This window comes from Euprymna scolopes, chromosome 25, assembly GCF_053919585.1.
Source record: "Euprymna scolopes isolate OS-2025 chromosome 25, ASM5391958v1, whole genome shotgun sequence".
Lineage (NCBI taxonomy): Eukaryota > Metazoa > Mollusca > Cephalopoda > Sepiida > Sepiolidae > Euprymna > Euprymna scolopes.
The window spans coordinates 31501540-31517047 of NC_136506.1; the positions used below are offsets into that span (position 1 = coordinate 31501540).

The following is a 15508-nucleotide window of genomic DNA, read 5'->3' on the forward strand; positions in this document are numbered from 1 at the left end:
TCATTTAAATTTATATTATGCTTATTTGTTATTTTTCTAGTGGCATACTGCAAGCAGACTTATTTCCTTTTATATCTTGTTCAGTTTGTTTATATCTGCCATATTCAAAATTTAATAGAAGTTTTCTAGTGCTTATGATTCCATTTTTTTTTTTTTTATCCCATTAACTTGAAACTAACCGACAAATTTATGATTACAAGAACAAATTCATCAACAAAAAATTTGGGTTATGTGGAGGAAGTTATCTGAATTAGAAGATTCTAAATTGTTATTTTGGTCATGTTTACTGAATTTCTTCAGAAGATCAAAGGAACTTTTACAGATGATAGAGAGTACACAAAAAAGTCAGTAGCTGTCAAAGGAATTGGAAGCAGCTGGTGGCTGAAGATATGGGTATTTGGGATTGACAAATCAAGATGCCAACGATTGAAAATTATAAAGATGGTGAAGCAGCCTAATCCTTGTCAAGGAGAAAAAAAGACTTAAAAATCAGAAAATTAAATCTGTTATTTTTATTATTGGAATCCTTTGAGATTAGTAATTTGTATATTTATTTTATTTGCAGACTGTGATCCTCATTTTCATAATTGTTGTTTCATAAAGTTTCGGGCAACTATTCCTCTGGCCTTCGTCAGGTGATTAACCGCAAATTTCAAAGGATTCCAATAATAATATTCCATTCGGTACAGACCTAACAATGGAAGACCAGATAAGAACAAAAAACTTGAATTTATAAGACCAAAATATCGAATCGATCGCCCTTCAGGGCTCATGGCGCAGTAGATAGGCATCGGATCTTTACGGTTTCAGGTGAGCATTGTCTGAAGATAGCAGTTTCAATCCTACCCAAAGCTGGCCAAAGTATTAGTTGTGAAACGACAACTCTAGAAGGCAGTAATTACTGAGGATACAGTTAATAATCAACATTCCTATCCCGTCGCGGTTAACCACTTGATGAAGACCAAAGGAATAGTTGGCCGAAACATTGTGAAACAACTATAAAGATGAGGATAACAGTCCGCAAATAAAATAAATATTAAATCTAATGGTCTTATGCCACTGTAAGTTGCTTTGAAATACTGCTGAGCAGCAATTTTTTTAGAAGTCCCTTTAAATTAATATTAACCTAAATTGTTTTTAATCATGATTTCTTTTCTTTCTCATAAAACTGGAGCTGAACAATAGGTACAATACATATTGAAGTAATAATGCTTACATAAAAAATTTCAGAATAGGATAGTTTCATCGAAGACTAATTAAAATGACTAATATTGTTTTTTTTTTTTTTTGTCAGTCAGAAAAATATGAATTTCTATTTTTTTATAGTCAAACCATTTCCATGTGTAGACATATTTGGTAATTGTTAAATATGACTGAAATACAATCTGTAATAATGATAATAGTGATAATAATAATAATAATGATAATGCCTCTACGCACATTCAGTACCTGCCACACCCATTAAAAAAATTTAGAATTGTAACATTTGATATTCTATTTCAAGTTTAGGAAAGCGTAGCTAGAGAAATTTATTCTCAGCATACATGACGTTAAGATTTGCCTATTTGCAATTCTCAAGTTTGAAAGTAAAAGAGATGGTTAAGAAACTGCGAGGGAACAAAGACGTTTCATCTATTAATAATTTGTCTATAAAGACAGTAAATGAGACGTGTTTCACATCAAATTAAATGCACAGAATATATTGTTTGTTTGCATGCAAAACACAAAACGAACACTGTCCTCTGTTAATTAACGTACCAAAACTTGTCCTCTGTAGTGTTGGTAGAGGACAAAATCTGTTCTTAATTTGTTTACCATTTTTTTTTTTTTTTTTTATATGAGAGTCCTACTTCTCAAGACCAGAAGCCTACTCAAGGAGAAGGGTTAATGAACGTAAGGTGATAGTGTAGTAATCGTTAATGGTGTAGGTGTGGTAGAATTTGGATTAATTAAGAACATGTTTATATTAGACTTGAAGGTTAACATTGTAATTGGTCGGGAAGCAGGCCAGTGGAACAGTATTCCACAGGTAGGCAGTTCTAGGAAAGAAGCTTTGTTCATGGAATCTGTGTTCAGATTTAGACACAGAAAGTGTGGGGGAATTGTTGATAGTAATAGTAGCTAGTCGAGTATTTTTTTGTGAAAGTTTACTATGCTGTAATACAAGAATTCTCAATAAAATTGTGTTCACTGCAAGAAGAGGGGTTTGTTCTCATTTCCCTCAAGAGTAATAACTCCAACTCAGAAGCCAGTTTCTCAAGAGCAATATCTCTGGCCTTGAAAATTCAAACACCAAACATTGGAAGTAATTATCTGTCATCTGTGACTGGCAAGCATATTTTATTTATTATAAAATTAATTGTTCCAAAATCAAATTTCACATCATGCTTATAATTTTGTATTCTTTGGATTATTCTCATCTTATACTTGAATTCTTGAACCTTGCATAAATTTCAAATTGAAATTAATTTTTTATCTACAGTGGCAGATTGTTCTCCTTCTGTAAGCCATGGTCAGATAAGTATTTTCTTATTCTTGGATATTATAAGGAAGAAAACACAAACTTCCAGAAAATTGTCACTTGAAACTAATCAATGCTCTTATCTGGTTTGCCACATGTCCATATGGACAATTTTAGCATGAATTTTGTAAACCTTAAATTTAATCTATAAGTATATATCTCGCATTTGATATATTTCTACTATTATATAAAAGAAACCGAGTTTGTTCCCTCTGGACTCCAAAACGGCTCGGCTGATTTTTATGAAATTTCACAGTAGGGTACTTTATGTGCCCTGCAGTGTTCTTAGATAGGTTTTGTATCGGAATGTTTTGTATAAATATCGATAATTGAAATAATCTGACAAAAGAAGGAATAGACGATTTTGACCAAAGTTAACACCTTACACAGCCTAACATCACAAGTGCATTTGAGAAGTCTTATTACCACGCAAGCGGAAAATCAACAGTAGGTTCTTTGACATGACAGGGGTGTGTTCGAAATAAATGTTTGTTTTATTTTTTATTTATTTATTTATTTTTTTACATGGGCATAACCATTCATCAAATAGAAAGTTATTGATAGTTGAAAGTATTTTTTTATGGAAAATTCAGGGAATTGCTTTTATCTAGATGTAAACACCTTTAGGATTGCGAATACAGGGGACATACTTATCTACCTTTTCGAAACTTTAATGGTAAACTTTTTTAAGACCATAGCGATGGAGTTTTTTTTTTTTTTTTTTTTACTAAAACAATAGCAGTAATTCGATGGATTTTTGTATATATTAATATTTTCGACAGGAGTACGTTGTTTTTGCTTAAACTTACATATTTAAAAAAAAAAAAAACTATCTGTTGACTATCTTACAAGCACTGGGAAACTTACCAACACTGAGCATCACTTTGGCCTTGATAACATGTACTCTCAGACCTTAATTTTTAACAGCATTGCTCCAAGTATCGAACTTAATATAAAGTTAGATTTTTTTTTCTTTTCCCTTTATGTTAATTGGATATACAGCATAATCACGTCTGATGATGAGCAATCACCTGAATTCTTAAATACAGGGCATACTGATGAGATTTTCCATGGTGACGGGAAGCAATTGTCCTTAAGACAACGTTTAAACAGTTTTGTAAGTATTGGCGCTAGTTCTGGTTGAAGTTTTGTGAGTACTATAATTGGAATTCCGTCAGGGCCCATTGCTTTAGAGCACAATTGAAGCATGATACTTGAATTTTGTATCTTAAACTTTTATTACAGCTATTATAGATAAAAAATAATTTTAGCAGTAGGTTTGCTATAGTGCAATGTAGATGGCAATGTATTTAGGCACAGAAAGTGCACCACGATCTGTCCCCAACAAGAACAAGCAATCAATCTATTTGATTTCACAATTTTTACATCGGCCCATAAGAGCAGACCGTTTACTTTTTCCTCACCATGTGGTCAGCCATCACATTTCTCTACTCGCCCCCCCCCCCCAAAAAAAACCATAATAAAATAAAACTAAGCCTTTATGTACATGCGTAGGTTTCAAATTCAAATATTTAGATTTTTTTTTTTTTTCAGACCAGAAAAAAAGCAAATAACCTTTACCAAACATAAGAGTTCGTTAGAAATACAAGTGTTTTCCCAGAAGCCTTCCTGATATGTTTTTATTTTATTACTAATGAGTACCTGCTTATCAAAGCTAAATGCTACTTGAGTACAACAGTTAAATAAGATGAATGGATTGTCACTTGAGTGATGAAAAGTATTATGAGAGGATTGAAAATGAACGGAAGTCAAACTCTTATGACAAGTATTTGTTGACATTAGACTTCAAGATGAGACTGTTGTAGTTTTGAGTGAAGCAGTCCTGTGATAATGTTCCACGGATGGGAAGTTCTTGGAAAGACAACCTGTTTATGGAAATTACGTTTGGTGGTAGAAAAACTTAATATTAGGCAATTATCTTCGGCCTCATGGTCGTTGAATGCTGTATTCTGTACTAGTATTGCAAATGCAGAAAAATAAACTCGGGAAGATAAACTTTTGTTCACACACTTTATCGACCAGCACTAAAACTATCATTTAACTGTTGTGGTAAAAAAGAAACTCTTCTTTTCTCTTTTCAGTGACATTAAAAAAAAAATCAACTCGTGTTCTTTCAAAGGTTTATATCAATAAAACATTTTGATATTTCTCGGACTGCAATTGCTTATCCTAACACAGTAATCATCTATAGGCGAAACTTCTTGGGATTATGACTTAGTATAACATTGTTGGTCCCCTCACAATGGAGGGATTGGACCTAGTAATTCACCACTGTCTGTCCATTCGCAATTTTCTCAATAACCGCACCTTGGATTTAAAAAATTTTTTGCACAAACATTAGTTATGGTAAAAGTAAAATTTTGCCAAAACAGATTTTCCGGGATAACTTTGGTTGCCACACTAAGAGTAAAATTGCCCCCAAATCGTTCGTTCGCACTTTTCTCAATAATCACACCTTAGATTTTTTTTATAAATTTTGCACAAACATTAGTCGTGGTGAATAAATTTTTCACTCTTGGAGGGGGACCCCGCATGTTTAGCTTGTCAATAACTTTCCAAAATACTTGTCATAATCCTCCCCTCCCCATAAGTAATCAAATTTTATCTATTTCATTCGCCATTCTCTATCCTCTTATATTATTCAACATCATTAAAACTGACCATCCATTTAATTATCCCTTATCTTCGAGTGGATTTTCACCTTGATAAGTAGTGACTCATTAACAAAACAAAAAAAAAAAACAATGCAAATTCTGAGTTTGATATTTTGTAAAAAAATGTTATCCTGACTTAAAAAGAAAATAGGTCAACTTGGTGAGAGATTGTTGAGAATGGCTTTTCATTCTTGTTTCCGCTGTACATATTTTCTTATGGGTTTCTTCTGTTATTCCTGATGCTATAAAACATTTTTACAGTAAATCCTTCTCGCCATAATGTCATTGAACTACAACAGTTTAATGGTTTATCTCATGTATTTCAGAACAAAAGCGATTTATAAAACCGGAATTGTTTGTAGAATAATCTGAACCTGCTGGTCAACAAGTGCATACTATGTTCATTATGATCATGCATTATTGTTTGGATTGGTTGTTATTTTCACAATGTCTCCAACGATGTAACTTGTAAATCTTCATGTTGAATATCAGAACATATTCAGAATTTCAAACTGAATCCTTTATTAATCCATAAGGGTAGATTGTTCCTGTTCTGTTAGTTATGAATGAGTTCATGTGTTTGTTACAAGGTGTCTTCAATAAATTTCCAGACTTTTTTTTTTGTACAGCATTTAAAATTGGCGTAAACTCTTGAAAATTAAATATCTTATTGCTATACATCTTATGAGATGACTAATTTTTATGATTTAAGGTTCAAATGAACAGCTACAGCAATAATTGGAATATACCCTACTAAAGCCTGATTGTCACAACTGGTGAATTTCAAAAATGCAATCTAGACGTGAGGACACTTTAGAAGAACAATATGCAATAAAAATTCTGTTTTAAACTTGGAAAAATGCTGCAGGAACGTATGAAATGCTTCAAACTGCTTTTGGATCATCTTGCATGAATCCAGTATCATTTTTTGAGTGGCATAAGAGATTCAAGGAAAGCAGTAAGTCTGTAAGATATAAGTGTGGAAGGAGTAAAGAGGTCAGGACACCAGAATTGATTAGCCAAATAAAGAATTTCGTGGATAAGGACTCTTAAGTGCCTATAGAGATAAGTGCAGTTTGATGTCAGTCTGGGAACTGTACATACAATTATTTGTGAGGAATTGAATATGTGGAAGATTTGTGCAAAGTTTATCTCAAGAGTGCTCCATGTTTGTCACAGACTATTTGAGCAAGATAGGCATCAAGACGGTTCCTCATCCTCCCTATAGTCCATAGTGTAGACCTTGCTTCTTGTGACTTTGGGTTATTCTCTAAGCTCAAGGAAAACCTTAGAGGTTATCATTGAGATAGTTGAGGAGATGAAAGAAGCTGTGATGAGGGTCATTGACACTCACAAGAGGACTTCCATGGGGCCTTCCAGAACTTGTTGGGATAGTAAAACAAGTGCATTGCAGCCGGAGGTGATTACTTTGAAGGGAACTCAGGGATAAGGGTTATTTGCAATAACCCTTATCCCTGAGTGGCTTCCGGGCCTTGATAAGTGGTGATCAATGTGTAAAAACAAAAAAAAAACTAGAGTTCCATGTGTGTACTATCAATAAAAGTGCCAATAGGAAAAAGTCTGGAAACTTATTGAAGGTACCTTGTATGTTATTAATTATCACTTGGAGTAAAAATAGGACTTAAATAGACAGAAAAGAATATCATTTAGAATTGATTGTTAATCAATATCTTTATCCGTGGTGGTGTGGATTCAATATCAAATATCAAAAAATTGGCCAAAAACATTAATTCCTTCACCCTCAACTGGGCAATTTTCTACAAGGAGGGGTTGACTTTTTGCAAGCTATTTTTGCAAGTCATCATATCGGTTGTATTGACTTTGCCTAATTTTAACATTCCGAAACCTCTGGTCGCGTCCTGGAGTAGCGGTAAGACGTCAGATTTTCTTTCACTTTCTTTCCTGCCTTCGCGTCACGGGTTCGAGCCTGCCTACTGCCACTTATTTATTTTTTTTTTTTGCTCAACACGCACCTTCAAATACCCGTGAAATGTCAGCCACCCAGGCTAGTCCATCAATAAATAGCAGCAGTCTTGTTAAGTCTCCAGAGATAATGCCCCCCCCCCCACCTGAAGGATGCCTGTATAGAGAGGCAATTGTGAAGCAAGAGTTGCAGAATCACCAACCACAGCTATCTTTAATTAGCACTAGATGATTCCAGTCGCAAGAAGTCCAGGACAACTGGAAACAATGCTGAGATAAGCAGAAAAACTCCCATATACAGCATCTGGTATTCCTAAATGGTCACCCATTTTAGTACTGACTAAGTTTACTATTACTGTTGATGGGAACCAATGTTTCAGATGATGCTTTATATTATTTGCACGATTTACCTATCCATTTTACTTTCATACTAAATTTTATTTATAGAACAAAAGAGTAAATGCTATGGCTAATCAGCATTAATGATTTTTGATCATTTCTTTTTACTATAATTTTGTGAATAATTAAAAGAAAGCCATAAAACAAAAACTAATTTGTAGTAATCTACTTTTAGTCAAAAAAATTAAATTCAGTAAATATAATCACCATGTCCATAAAGATAAGATCGAAAATGATGAAAATAAAAAATAAAAAAATTTTAAATGTATAAATTAGAAATTGAAAATTCTGAACAAATATCATTCGCACCTTGTATGTAGTATGTATTTATAAATAGATACTTTGTTGTAACATTGTTCAATTTTACATCTCTAAATGGTACATTCATTGATCTCTCTCTCTCTTTTTCTCATTGCCATATGTGAAGAGAACGTTTATAGCTTGATAACTGAATCTAATAGAAATTTTAGAGTTTTATTACAATTTTAAATTCTCCATAAAAATGTATATTTTAAATGATAGTAAATTTCAGATAAAATTAACTAAATTCTTTGAAAATGTCACAGGTGCTTGAATATTGTCTACTATTTCTTCTTGCTGTAAGAATATTCGGGGTTACTATTTCTTTTTCACCGGGATTCTCGGGGGGGGGGGGTTTACTATTTCTTACAACTGTTTATATACCCCCTAGATCATAATATGTACGATTTGCAAAGAGACGTCGTGTCTAGTTTTATTTTGATTGACTTTTATAAAATTTGCGCAATTCTATTGTGTCGCTTGTTTGTTCGGTTTTTTAGTATAAATACATTGAAATTGATGATGTGAAGGCGATTCCCTGGCCTTCCTGCCAGAGACGTCCAGAAAGCAAATCAGCTTAGATCAATGCGGTGAAAACCGTCATATCAGACAATTGCTATTCATTTGGACACTCCCCTTTTTTATGGGGAGCTGGTTTTCCCCCAACAACTTGGAGAAACAAACCAAAACCACTGCTGCCTCGCAGTCAAAGTTAAGGACGAGATTTCATTTTCCCCTATGGCATGATGTTTGACCTCATTAAATTTATGCACACCTGTCACATAACTTTTTAATCATTTAATTTCATCCGCTCTTATTTCACTATCTTTGTAGCATCGAGGTAAGTTATCACACTTTTTTCTTTTGCTTTCGCCTCAACGATTTGGGTTTAAGCCTACTTCCCTCCCAAAACTTTTTTTATTTTACATCGACAAACACCCGGGCAATGCCGGGCTCCCCCATTAGTCTATATATATAAAAGGCAAAATGTGTGTTAGTGTGTGTGTGCATTTTTTGTGTATGCTCGGCAAAGGCTTGGAGGGGGGGGGCTCGGTGGGGTCACTCATTCTTAAAACTTTTTATATGCTCCCTAGATTATTATATCTACGATTTACGAAGAGAGGTCACATCTATCTTTCATTTGAACAACTTTTACACTCTATTTTGGCAGTATTTTTCATTCTTCGCATGTTTGTTTAGCTTTTCCGTATATAAGGGAAACTGAATCCGTTTACAAGGGAGTCTCCTTGGCACTCGTGCCGGGAGGTCCAGAAAAGCAATCAGCTTTGATCAATGCGGGGGGAAAACCCCTTATATCAGACAATTGCTATTCATTTGGACATTCTTCTTTTTATTAGGGAGCTGACTTTCACCAACAACATCTTTGGGGAAACTGGCTTGCAGCCAAAGTTAAGTTTTCCCTATCGCGTGATGTTTGACCTCATTAAATTCACGCACCTGTGACTGAACTTTTTAATCATTAATTTAAAACGCTTTTCACTTCCTGTCCCGTCGTGGTCGAGCGGTAAGTTGTCGGGGTTTTCACACCTTCTCTTCCACCCTTCAGGTTGGAGCCTAACTCCATACCAAATTGTTTTTCTTTTACACCCGGGCAACACCAGGCACCCCCGCTAGTGTATTATATAAATCTCACCTGTCTGTTTAAATGTATGTATGTATGTCTGACTAAAACTTTCGTCAGAGACAACAAATTTTCATAAGATCGATATCGTTTTGAAGCTCGGCCCTTCGGGCGACAGATATTGAAATTCCTTCACCCTCAGCTGAGTACTTTTCTACAGGGAGGGGTCGCTTTCTTCGATGTTTTTAAAGTCGTCCCCCTCTTTTCGATTGACTAGCCTTATTTGTCACTTCCGATTTGGCGATGGGCAAAACAGCAAGGACGTCACATTTTTTTTTTTTTTTTTTCACCCACATTCTTTTCCTCTTTTGTGGTACGGGTTCAAGCCTGCCTGCCTACTACCACTTTTTTTGTTTGTTTTGCTCAACACACACCTCCAAACACCCGGGAAATGCCGGGCACCAAGGCTTGTGTAAAATAAAAAAACAAAACAAATTTTTTTTGAAATTCTATTTTGAAATCTCCTTAATGTTCACTTTTCTTCCCTTTACTCAAACACAAGGCTGACACTACAAAGTCAGGTTCTACACCCTGACTTCCCTGAACCTCTCACATCAAAAGCATTCCCTTTTTTTTTTTTCTGTCTACTTGCTGATTTGGCACGTCTAATCCTTACTTTTTTACTTATAAATTATTAAAAGTTAATACAAAAATTAAAAAAAAATATATAAAAGTGAAAATGTATGTATGTATGTGTTCGCTTTTTGTGTATGTCTACAAAAGGCTTTTTTCGCTGTGATTCTCAGTTGACTCGCTCCTTCTTAAAACTTTTTATATGCTGTCTAAATAATAATATCTACGACTAAGGAACTTGGGTTGCAGCTATCTTTAATTTACCCGACTTTTACAAGCTATTTTCGAGATATTTTTTGATCACCGTGTAGCGGGGAAAACAGAAACTGGCTTCCAGCGCAAAACTAGGTCAAACATCACACGACTTAACGTTCTCGCACCTGTTAATTTCGCTTTATAAACGTCAACTTAACACACTTATCAATTCATCTATTTCCGTGGTCGAGGTGGTTTCGTCGCAGGTTTTTTTTTTTTCCATTTCCTTTCCATCTCCGCGTCAAAGGTTCGGTGTTCAAGCCTACCTTTCTACTAAAACTTTTTTTTTTTTTTTTTTTTTTACACCTCCAAACACTCGGCCAACGTTTTTAAGAGTTGTTTTGATCTACACCCCCCCCAATACACACACACACACACACACACCTCCAAACACCCGGGCAACGCCGGGTACTCCCCCGCTAGTATGATTTAAAAAGCAAAATAAAATAATGTAAGCAAAATTCGAGGTAGTAGGTATGGCTAGTTATTTATTTAAATATAAAACTTTATATGTTTGCAATAAACCATCTTCATAAGCAATCATTCACCATTTTCAATAACTTCAGAATTTAAACTGGCAATCCATTCTTTTCATTAGCCGTTATCCTTGAGTGACTTTTGACCTTGATAAATAGTGACACATTAGTGTAAAAACTATTTTTTCATTTGTCATGAGTTATCTCCACGCCCTCCTATCTGAAATGTAATGCTTAAATGTTAATTTTTCTGACACGTACAATGATACAAAGATTTTATATCCGCTGTGTACATGTCGAGACATGATGTTCATTTATTTGTTTATTTTAGATGCTTCCGTGTATTTCTTTGAGAGATTTTCTACATCGGTTGGTATGTCACGCTTCAGTTGAAAATAGTATTTCTAGTTGTCTGTCACACTTCAGCTTTTGAAATGGCATTTTCTTTGGTCTGTCACGCTTTAGTTTTTGAAATGATATTTTCTTTGGTCTGTCACGCTTTAGTTTTTGAAATGATATTTTCTTTGGTCTGTCACGCTTCAGTTTTTGAAATAACATTCTTTGGTCTGTTACGCTTCAGTTTTTGAAATGATATTTTATTTGGTCTGTCACGCTTCAGTTTTTGAAATGACATTTTCTTTGGTCTGTTATGCTTCAGTTTTTGAAATGACATTTTCTTTGGTCTGTCACGCTTCAGTTTAAACTAGCTTTTCCATTATTTCTAGACATGCAATTGAATTGGAGCATCTCACTTTAAATGCATCTGAACATTTCTATAAGAGATTTTGTTATACTTGAGTTTAAAATATTTCTAACTCTTCAAGCATACATTTGAAATATAATTTTCTTTGGTCTGTCTGTCCGTCATGCTTTAAGATCATATTTTTGGGTCTCACTTTTTTTTTTTTTTTTAACTAGCATGTTGTCGCTCTGTCATGCTTCCGTTTGAAATAGCATTTTTTTTTTTTTTGTGTTTGTAACTTTGACTTTATCTTTTATTATAAAGATTGGTTTTTCCTTTATTTCATTGACATTAGTAAATTTCTTAACAAAAAGGTATATATTAAAAAAAAAGGTTGCTCATTTATGCCAAATATTGGTCCATGTTCTTAAAAATAAAAAAAATTGTATTTTCAATTGATTTGATTGATTTTCATATTTAATCTTGATCAGTATTTTATTTTTTTAATCATATTTAAAGAGACTTTTTCACTCTCTAACTCGGATCTACTCTCACTTTCCTCATGATCACCAGGGAAAAATTTATAATACACATTTCTAGAATTACTGATTTTATGTTTTATCAAATAGTAAAGAAAAAATAAATCTTATATATGAACAACTTTCATTCCTGAGCAATGCTAGATACCATTTTCTGTTTTATTCCCTTGTCCCCCAAAAAGTATTATCTAGATTGCAATAATTTCCAGTTGATTTAAAAAGAAAAAAAAGCAGAATATATTTAAAAATAAAAAAGCTTATCCTACGTTTTTTTTGTTTTTTTTTTTAAACGATAAGCCTAAATTTGGTTGACTCTGTCTGGAATTAACTTGTGTATCTTTTTCATCTCAAGTGGATAAAATGGTTCAGATTAGGGAGCGTTAAATACAAACATACAAAAACAAAGATTTTCTAGTTGAAAGACTATCAAGATCGACATTTTTATTTTTTGCTTTTTAATATCTAAACTATATACAGATGTTTCAACCCCCCCCTTTTTTTTTAAGATTGTTTTCTATAACTTTTTTTTTTTTTTTTTTTCAAAATTGTTTTCTATGGCTTTTCTTTTTTTCTTTTTCAGAAGCGGAAGATGCTCGGTGATGCAACATCTACGCAAGTCCTCAGAGATTTAGAAATATCTTTGCGCACAAATCACATAGAGTAAGTTTAGTTGCTTGTCTGTTAACGTTATTTTTTAACCAATTCAAAGAATTGTCTTTGCAAAAATCTTTTTTATGCAAATTGGAATGTTTTCTAGAAAATGTCAATTGCTCAGTGATAATAATAATTATGTAACATTAAAGTTTATGATGGAAATTAAAGTTTGGAACTTTTTTTTTTTTTTTTTTTTTTTTTAGATAAGGAGTAATTTTTGTTTTTTAGATAAGGAGATACTTTGGACTACTATTCTCATCTTGTTAGTTGTTTTTACCTTTCAGTCTTTAATCCCAGCTGCTTTAGGTGTATGTTGTGGAACTTGAGGAATATGTAGACCTTGGAACCTATATGGAATTTGGAATTCAACCCTTTTGTTTAATCTATGGAGAACACATGTCAGCATGTAAAACAGACATTAAACTGAATATGATAATTGTAGATTGTTCTTGTTCTATCGGCCACGACGAGGTAAAAGTGTTCATTATTACATTATTCTTTGCTATCACCTGTATTTAAGGATGAAACCGTAAATCTTAAGGTGTTGATGAGCAATCAATTCTAAATGACAATCTTCTCAACATTGAAGGTTTCAATCCTTTTCAAGCTGATAACTAATATTAGTATAATGATTAGCATTTCTATGTGGCCATGACTGACAAAACAAGAATAATCTACCTCTGTATATAAAATAAAGATTTCAACATGTAATTTAATATAGGTCCCTGAGTTTGAAAAAAATGTGCACAAAGAATATCTGAGGTTACATCAGCTGAAAAGTTGTGAATATAATAACAATCAAGATAAGGATAATCGGCTAAATAATTTAAATGGAGCTTAAATCTGAATTACATCAAAGAACATGATTTTTCTCAAGTTAAATCTGACATTCGCTTGTAACTGATGAACACTAAATTAAAAAAATGACCCCAATATTCTTACTTTGAACTCAAATATCATAAAAAGTCGAGCATTGAAAAGCAAAAATCTTTGTTGCTCCCCCGACAAAAGAAGGGTGGACCTGTAAATTCACCCTTGTCCATTCGTCCGTTTGTCTGTCTGCACTTTTCTCAATAACTACGCGTTGGAATTTTTTGAAATTTTGCACAAACATTAAACACGATATGAGTAAAAAAGTAATAACGGATTTTCTGGGGAAAACTCCGGTTGTTCCCCTAGAGGTGCCTTTCGGGCTAAAATGGCTAAAATTGACACTTTTGTGCTTATTAAAAAAAATTGATGCCTTGGATTTTTATAAAACTTTCTGAAAAGTTGTAACTGATTTCTATATCATTTTATTTGTCTCTTTTAGGGCTAATAAAAACACTCCATCTTTGGGACTATTTTACCATATTTGTCCAAAATTTTCTGTGTATGTCTATTTAGCAGTTTTGGATGGTGCTGAACTCAAATTTAAATATGTTAAGGCCTTGGAGACATTTGGGGCTAAATGGAGGGGGGCAAATAATGGACAATCATTTCTCTTTTGCATAGTGCAGAACTCAAATTTACATATGTTAAGGCCTAAAACTGCACCGTTTGTTCATTTTCACCAGGATTTGACGTTCCCTTGGGACTTTTTGAGCTAAATAGGAGGGGGGGGGGGGCAAATGCTGAACTTAGTCATTTTTTTTATGCCTCGTTCACTGTGCACTCACAGGGAACCATGCATGCTTCACTTGTTTTAAAGAATGCTTTAAAAAAAAAATTATATATGATGCAACAAAATATTTTAAATTAACCCATTAAGTCCCAGGATGTTTGCATTTTATATTTTCCTTCTCTTTTTTTTTTTTTGCCCCTAATATAGTTGGAAGATGAAATATCGGAAAACTCAGAATTACTGTCTTATACACATGGTTTAAATTTCATTAAAATTGGGTATATGTATTTTAAGTTTGAAGAGGGTTCTATCCTGATTTGGCACATAATGAATAACATAGACAGTTGATTACTTCCATTGTTTTCCTCAGAAAATTTTATACATATGATTCAAATTTCATAAAACTATGATCTATTTGAAGTTTTCAGGAGATTATGCCTCATAGCTCCCTTAAAATAGAACTTAGTTTCAGAAATGCTTCCATTGTCTTCTGCAATAAATCTTAAGAATACATGTTTAGGTTCTATGTAGATTCTCTAACCTTTTTATTTTTTTTATAGGGAACACACTGAGTTTTAGTGATGCTAGGAGATCTGCTTACCAGTTGAAAAATGACAATGTGTCTCTTTCAATTGTTGTATTAAACCAACAATGTGCATCTAAATATCCAAATAATTGTAACGTAAACACAAGTAAATGAATGTAAAGTTTATGTAAATTTTCAAGCTGCACTTTACGTCTGCCATTGTTTTAAGTTATAAATAGCAAGGATAATACCCGTCCCAGCATTTCAGCTGATGTAACCTCCAACCATCTTCATCTATATTACTGTATAAAGATTTTTATCAGATCGTTTGCGTGGCTGCAACCAAGTGATTTATCACAAATGCCTGTACTTAATAGTAGTTATCCACTACTATTAAGAATATCATCGCATTCAATCTTTGAAGATTAAGACTAACATATAATGCTATTAAACCTTATGTCTAGAATTCTTATTCTAATTTTGATAAAAATCCATAACATAATAATTTTGATTCTAGAAACTCTAAAATTTAAAGCTCAAACTTGAGGAGTCTTAAGAAATTGAAATTCAAGGAATGTTGCTTAATTTGTTTATAATGACTATGAATCAAATGATATATATCTCACCTGTTTGTTTAAACGTATGCATGTATGTTTGTATGTCTCAGAAAAACTTTTGACAGAGGCGACGGATCCTGACAAGATCAGTATGATTTTGAA

At 33.3% G+C, this 15508-nt stretch overlaps 1 protein-coding gene across 12 annotated transcripts in view; it reads left to right on the forward strand.

The window, feature by feature from the left end:
• LOC145247315 (formin-like protein) overlaps positions 1 to 15508 on the forward strand; it is a 269761-nt gene that overhangs the window by 135735 nt on the left and 118518 nt on the right. For 7 of the 12 annotated variants that reach the window (XM_080108952.1, XM_080108955.1, XM_080108957.1 and 4 more), the window contains 2 exons: positions 11117 to 11158; positions 12587 to 12666. In XM_080108952.1, the coding sequence (XP_079965078.1) occupies positions 11117 to 11158; positions 12587 to 12666 (122 nt within the window). The remainder of the gene's footprint in view (positions 1 to 11116; positions 11159 to 12586; positions 12667 to 15508) is intronic. The other 5 variants (XM_080108963.1, XM_080108959.1, XM_080108960.1 and 2 more) reach the window with 1 other exon arrangement.